This window comes from Elephantulus edwardii, unplaced genomic scaffold (genome assembly GCF_000299155.1).
Source record: "Elephantulus edwardii isolate Elephantulus edwardi_28Jun2011 unplaced genomic scaffold, EleEdw1.0 scaffold00082, whole genome shotgun sequence".
In the NCBI taxonomy this organism is placed as follows: Eukaryota; Metazoa; Chordata; class Mammalia; order Macroscelidea; family Macroscelididae; genus Elephantulus; species Elephantulus edwardii.
This window is the reverse complement of record NW_006399832.1, coordinates 6,567,668-6,575,527: the sequence shown is the minus strand read 5'-3', so window position 1 is coordinate 6,575,527 and position 7,860 is coordinate 6,567,668. Positions and strand designations below refer to the sequence as shown.

At 37.3% G+C, this 7,860-nt stretch overlaps 1 protein-coding gene across 1 annotated transcript in view; it reads right to left on the bottom strand.

Annotated features, from left to right (window-relative positions):
- The window catches only part of FAM151B (family with sequence similarity 151, member B), a 57,597-nt gene that overhangs the window by 12,863 nt on the left and 36,874 nt on the right, over positions 1-7,860 (bottom strand). The window contains exons 3-5 of the mRNA XM_006889887.1: positions 7,553-7,718; positions 4,957-5,174; positions 2,035-2,170 (exon numbers count right to left, since the gene is read on the bottom strand). Coding sequence (XP_006889949.1) covers positions 2,035-2,170; positions 4,957-5,174; positions 7,553-7,718 — 520 coding nt within the window. The remainder of the gene's footprint in view (positions 1-2,034; positions 2,171-4,956; positions 5,175-7,552; positions 7,719-7,860) is intronic.

Sequence of the window (7,860 nt, the reverse complement as noted above, 5' to 3'; positions counted from 1 at the left end):
CTTCTTTCATCACCATAGGCTCTTGCTCATATGTTGTTTCATGAAATTTTTCTGTGTCTGCCAATTCCTTTCGATACAGTGACTCAGTATATTCTTTCCATCTTCTTTTAATACTTCCTGGATCATTTAACATTCTGCCGAAAGCATCCTTGACTATAGGAATTAGAGGTTTGAATTTGTTCTTCAGTTCTCTGAGCTTAAGAAATGCTGAATGAATTCGGACCTTTTGATTTTCTGACTCCAACTCCCTGGACATTTCATTCTAATATTTTACTTTGTCATTCTACACTGCCTTTTGAAATCTTCTATTCAGCTCTTTAGTATCTTGAATTCTTCCTCCTGCTTTGGCTTCTCTCTGCTCCAGTGCAATTTTCAGAGTCTCTTCTGACATCCATTTTGGTCTTTTCTTCCTCTTCTGTCTTTGCAATGACTGTCTGCACTTTTCCTGGATAATACCCTTGATATCTATTTGAATAGTTTATTTAAAAAAATGCCAAATTATTTTCTAGTCTATATGTTTGGATCTTAGTATTTAATGTTGTTGTTACATGCTACTGAGTTTGAACCAACTCCTAGATGTTCCTCAAGGGAGATTTTAGAGGTAGTAAATCTTATAGGAGGAGACTGTCCATTTTTCTCTAGTGAAGCAGCGAGTGGATTCAAACTATGTACTTTAGGGTTAGAAATACAACTCCTTACATACCAGGCCATCAAAGCTCTTTTAATATTTAATATGTGGTTCAATTAACTTTCATTATATATAAAAATTTTTGTATGTGAAAAGACTTCTGAAATTACAGTGGCAGGCATTCAAAGGGACCATCATTTCCATTTGTAATTTTCTGTGAATGTGGGATAGCAAATATTTATAAAGCAGACGTTGTTGTTGTTGTTAAGTGCCACTGAGTCATAGATGACTCATAGCAACCCTACGAGTGAAAGACTTGAGCACTGTTCATAGAGTTTCCGGAGGCAAGACATTTTGGAAGTGGATGCCACTCCTGCTTCCAAGCTTGTTTTAATCAAAAAGCTCCACCAAACACTGTCCACCATGGGTAACCATTATCTCATTTGGCAAATCAGTGTCAGCGTTTAGCATCACAGCAACCACAAGTTACCTCTGTACAGCAAACAAACTGACCAGTGCTATACCACTCAGAAGAATGTTTGACTAAAAGCAATTAAAACCAGGCCAGAAGGCCATAGATTAAAATCATCCACCTTTGGTGTAGTTCATTAAAATGCACATTAATGTTTTATGCATTTTTATCTATGCTATTTCACAATAAGAAAATTTAAATAAATTTTAAGCAGATACATAGTTTAAAAAGTTTTTTGAGTATACACACCCATGTTTATTGCTGTGTTGTTCACAATATCAAAGAGATGGAAACAACCCAAGTGCCCATCAACAAATGAATGGATAGAGAAGCTGTGGTATATTCACACAATGGAATACTGTGCTGCACTGAAAAAGAAGGAACTCATTAAATAATAAACAAAATGGGTGACCCTGGAGGACATTATACTGAGCGAAATATCTCAGTTGCAAAAGGACAAATACTGCATAATACCACTATTATAAAACAGAACTGACATCGGGGTTGGGGGGAAACTGAGAACAGAGGGGGTAAATAATGTACACTGCATTGAAACATATGAGGGAGAGAACTGCTTAAACAGAATATATGATTAGGTATTATATGCACGACATCAGTCCAGAGAAAGAGCTGAATTATAAAGTAGGTGGGGTGGGAGGATTGTATAATATTGAATTTTTTTTTCCAAAAAGAAAAGCAATCTGGGGGAGGGGTGGGCAAGGAGGAAAATGTGCAACAATGAATGAATGGAAATCCATGTTCTCTATAAAATTTCATTAAAATGTCAATTAAAAAAAGTTTTTAGAGGAATAGAACTGAAAAATACTAGACAGTCAAGGTGACTGAGCCTGTGCAAACATAATCAATTTTCATCCTCTTACCATTTCTCATACACACTCCCACGCACATGCCACACTGTTAAATGAATACGTACCGGTTTGATTGTTTTAACAACCAAAGGAACTGAGGACAAGACTGTCTGACTAATGCTGCTCTGACAGGAAAGGTTACAGGCTGACTTAGCCCCGCACATATATACTCCATCTCCTTCACCATTGCCCAACTGTAACCTGAAATGAAAAGAAGAAATGCAAATTTTCTACTTAGGATTCTGCAAGCGAACTAATTGAAACAAAGCAGAAAACACATGCAACTATAATATCCAAGAGCATAAAAATGCCCATTAGAATTCCCAGTGAGTGAAAATAACATTTACGAGAAACTATTTCAAAAGGAAACACAGACAAAACAATGAATTTAAAACCATGCCACAAGTGAGAGTAAAATTTGCTAAAACTTAATTTCATAAAGAGTTTTTACTCATTTCCCAAGTGTGAAAGGAGCACATTTCACAAGATTTTATTTGCTTTAAACAGTCTAAGGTTCTTTGTCAGGTATTTAAAACAAACAAACAAGTCAGTTGCAATAGGTCTGGCTCTGCCTCAGGGCACCCTCTATGGATTAGGGTCTTCCACAGGGTTTGCAATGGCTGCAATTTCTCACAAACAGACTTCCAAGCCCATTTTCCCCAATACATCTGGGTGAGTGTGAACTGCCAACCTTTATACTAGTAGTCAAACACTTAATTGCACCACTCAGGTGTACATGTTTTTAAAAAACTTATCATTTTCCATTTGTGTTAATTAAGTTTTCTCTTGCTTAAAGAAAGCGAATTTCTAAGTAGTTATTCACTGTGTAAGTAATACTTAACCACAAATCAACTGTTTTGGCTACTCCAGATGTTGTTGTTGTTAGGTGCCATTGAGTCGAGTACGACTCATAATGACCCTATGAACAAAAGATCTGAAACCAGTCCTGTCCTGCACCATCCTCCAGATGACTTACGTTTAACACTGTGGCAGAATTTATTCCATATATGTGTGTTTTGAATCTTGTTAAGACATTTTTGAAATACTGGCCTATTTATAAGCAGCTTTAAAAATATGATACTTTCCTCCTGGACCTGTCAGATCCAATTTGACGGTAAACACACACAAAAAAATAATAAAATAAAAAAAATATATACTTTAAAGAAATAGTCCTTAGTAAAAAAAAAATACATTAAAGAAATAGTCCTAAGCAAATTCTATTAAAAGCAGGTTATAAACAGTACAGATCATTAAAGGGCCCTTTCAAATAAAACCTGAATTGATACGTTAGCTTTGTAGCTAAATTCTTAGTGGATGAAAGAAAATGTCTATTTTCTTTGTAAAATCTAGACGATTTTTATCTTTTCAACTACAAAAAAGTGATTGTCAAATGAAAAATTATGTGATTATAAACCCAAAATATCTTCTCTTTAAAAAAACCCCAACAACTGTGGCATAAAAAGAGAAGATAAAATTCATGTTTGTAATGATGACCAAGGCAGCGGATCAGCGGAAGTCTGGAAACACTCAACACTAAACTAGCTGAACGACCTAGAGGTAGCTAAAAGCAAAGTCTGATTCAGTATAAAAGCAAATTAGATATAAGAAGAAAAGTAAAATGTTTCTAATGTATCTTCTTTAGACATTTTTAATTATATGTTATCTTATATAATGAAAGAAGAAATTTAATGACTGGAAATTAAAATGTATCCGTTTTCAATCATTTCAGTTGCTCAATTCATTTGGTCCAGAAGGTCAGACCATTCGTAAGCTAGCAACTGCTCTAACAGCATGTTGGACATAAAACTTCCCATCTGAAAATAGCAGACAATTATAAGTAAAAATTTATGCATTTGATACATCTCCTAAAGTCCTAAATTAAGGTCTTTTTAGATTTTATTATTTTTACCACTTGTCCCAAAGTATTTGACGGCACACTTTAGTCTCACTAGAAATTGCTACCTAGCACGCATGAACAAAGAGTGGTGGATAAATCCAGTGGTAAAGCAGCAGCCACCAGGAAAAAGCAGCAGAATGTTAGGTCTCTTCTGTACAAAGATAGAAGACAGGGAAGGAATACCAGCCCATAGAAGAGTCTCCCACACCCCTAACCCAACTGGCTCCTAATGAGTGCAGCTTGGATCCTGCAACCTCCCGGTGGAGCACATTCCAAAGTTTGGAGGGCTTGACCTTTTGCTTCTCATCACCCACACCCTCCTGCTTCTGTTTGACTTCACTTAAAACTACTTTATCCTTCATCTGACATGGAGTTAAGGTCAAGGCAAGGCAAGGCAAAAAAAGAAAAGTATTTTACAAGTTCAAAGGGGTCAATTTAGGATTTGTTGGAAGTATTCAGAAAGACAGTTCTGATTATTAAAAACCTTACAAATAAATTCTAGTGACAGAACTGCACCAATGAATGTAAACCTATCAAAGATAAATAACTTACATATCGCCTCAGCTCCTTATGGAGGTCTCAGGGCTTAGTGAGTAAGGAGCTATGCTGCCAACTCAAAGGCAGTCAGTTCAAATCTACCAGCTGCTTCATGAGAAAAACATGATCAATCTCCTGTGTGACTTACAGCCTTTTTGCTGGATGGTCAGCTATGGTTGCTTCAGACTCTGTGGCACATAACAACAACAATGGCCTCAGGGCCAGACCTTCCTCTTTACAAGGCTCTCAGATTGTGGGATTGGAAGTAGGAGAGTGGTTTGATTTTTTTTATCAGAGACGCTGGTTTTGTATCTATAGAGTATTTTCACTTGGCGAGCTCTGGTGGCCTAGTGGCAAGAAGCTGCAACTACAGTCTCAGAGGTGCACGATTCAAATCCACCAGATGCTCTGCTGGAGAAGGAGGAACAATCTCCTCCTGTACCAGTCAGATCTGATTTGACGGGACACACAAAAAATAAAAATGAAATAAAATAAATGAAAAAAAATAATATTTTCACTTGATTAACAAGAAATACACTGTTAGGATTATTACCTTCATTGACTTTCTGAGGATGCCATCCTGTTGTCCAACCGAGAGAAAATGTCACATCTGGGAAGAAGGATGTCACAGTGTCTATAAATAGTTCTGCGTCCACAACCTTGTTGCTTCCATTTGGACCAGGAAGAATATCAGCATTAATCCACACAGGACGATTCAGATATGTCTTCACCTTTTCTAAGAACATCATTGATGGTTCTACAGCTGCCAGACTAAAAACATATTTTGTTGTCAATCACACATACGCAGAAAGTAAACGTAAAAAAGAAGTCCTTCAGAGTTGTCTTGTTAATGTGTTCAAATTAATAATAAAAATATAGGATAATCCATGAATTAAATATAATAAAATACAGCATTTAACTCCAGAGAGAAACTTAACCTATGCCATTATCTCAAAATGTTCATTTGTACTCCTTATTCATGAAGGTACCTTAAAAGATCTAAAATATGATCCTTTTCTGGTTCATAAGCATGATGACTGGGCAGTCATACTTCTGTGGCACCCTTTAAACCTTGTTACAACATAGACACACTACCCATCTGATATGAAAAAAAAAAGTTCGACAAATACATGAATGATGCTACTACTTGTAAACTGACAACAATTGCAAACTCCCTATGAGGATAACTCAACAGAAAAACAGTATAAGAAAAGACACAAATATTCACTACCAGAGAAGGCAACAAATTAAAAGTATCAATTAAGTATAAGTTCACACTTAAGATTAAGTTTCTAAATATACTAAAGTACTTTGCCTCTAATATTAGGTCATAATCCTGTAGCGGGGACGGGGAAGGGGGGAAGTCTCTTTTTCACGTAGACTTAGGTCTTGATGGCATTTAACAACGACAACATAGAGAGAGCTCTGTTAGCCTAGCGGACAGAAAGTGGTGCTACCAAGCCCAAGGTGGGTAATTTTAATCTGTGGCACTCAGGCCTGGCTGAAATTGGTTTTTGTCAAACATTCTTCTAAGTTGTATAACACTAGTCTGTGCATTGCTGTACAGAGGTAATTCATGGTTGCTGTGATGCTTAACACTGTAACACTGATGTGTCAAATGCAATAATGGTTACCCATGGTGGACAGTGTTTGGTGGAGCTTTCTGATTAAAATAAGCTTGGAAGCAGGAGTGGCATCCACTTCTGAAATGGCTTGCCTCCAGAAACTCTATGAACATGGGGAACTGACCAAAGTTATACAAGTGTTCAGGTCTTTCATTCATAGGGTTGCTATGAGTCATCCATGACCCAATACCACTTAACAACAACAACAGACTTAGGTGAGTCTGAGGACAGGAATACATTTCCAGAAATTAGAAAAAAGGCATTGAGGACAAACTTTGCTAAAGAACAAAATTTAATGTAGAGACTATGTCCCATTTCTGTGCTGGAAGAGTCAATATTACAGATGCTGTGAAATGACATGAAAATGTATTTTAAAATACCAACAGCTAAAATGCTCAATTCCTCCATATAAGAATATTAAGTCTGACATAAAGAACTACAAAGTTTGCCAAGATGGTAATCTGAAGAGGAAGTTCTAAACAAAACATTATTTAAAACTGTTTGTTGGTAATACTTGCTGAAATCCCTGTTGTTGTTAGGTGCCACTGAGTCAAGTACGACTCACAGCAGCCCTGTGCACACAACAGATGTGATTCCTGTCGTCTGCCACGCCTCCTCACCATCTCCGACATCCCACTGCCGCAGTCACCATGCCAGTCCATCCTGCTGCGGGTCTGTGCTGACCCTCTAACTTTCCAGACATCATCTCCCTTTCCAAGCAATGGCCTCTCCTGACTAATAGAAAATGAGGCGTTTCTTTAAGAATAGATAGGAATAGGTAGTTTTCCTAAATGTTACTGGATGTCTTCCCTCACTTTGTTATTAATCCTCTTTAAAAAATTAGTACATCAAAATAAAAAATCATATTTAAAGCTATAATGAAAGAGTTAAAATACCATTTTATGGGAAAAGGGGTTTTTTTCCATTAAAACACCACTACAGATTTTTCTTAAAAATTATGTGTTCGTTTCCCTGATGGGGAGCCAAAAAACCAAACAAAACCCACCAAAAACAAAACAAACGAACAAAATCATCATGTACCACTTCTTATTTTAAACTAGTGAAGAATAAGAACTAGTACTAAATTTTGGGCATTGAGTTACACAGCACAGGACTCTGGTTCCCATTGTGAACTCAACAGATAAGCTGAGAGTTGTCCAATGCCAACCCAGCCAAGTTACTTAGCCATTCCGTGCCACAATTCCCTCCTCTGTATGACAAAGATAATAGTAGTAACCTATATTTTAGGGTTATTATAAGGATTAGCAGAAATAAGATACAGAATTCTCTTAAAACAGTGCCTGACACGTTATGACTGTTCACATATCCTCCTGCGCACTCTCTTTTTCACACACACACACACACACACACACACACACACACACACACACGTTTAGTACTGTTCTTTTATTTATAAGCACCCACTTCAACTATATGACAACCAAAAGAGACTGTAAGTATGACGCACAAATTATAATGTCCCCACGCCCACCAAGGCTACACCAATCAGAAGATGTACAATACCTCTTGAAATCCAGCTTGATGCCTTTATTGCTTTTCACAGCTTCAGCCAGCCACTCCTCTAGCGTGTTATCACTGCTTGTCTCAGGAGGATGGGCCATGATTGGCTGGTTGTATTCTGATCCATCAGCAGGAAGGAGGACATCAGCTTCTAACATGTGAGCAGTACCTACCCAAGGAAAGAACTTATGTTAATGCTAATAAAACAGTGGGCAGACTGCTTTCCACAGGGGTTGTACCATTTTACACTCCCACCAACAGTGAATCAGGGTTCCAGTTTCTCCACAACCTCGCCAGCATTTGTTGCTTGA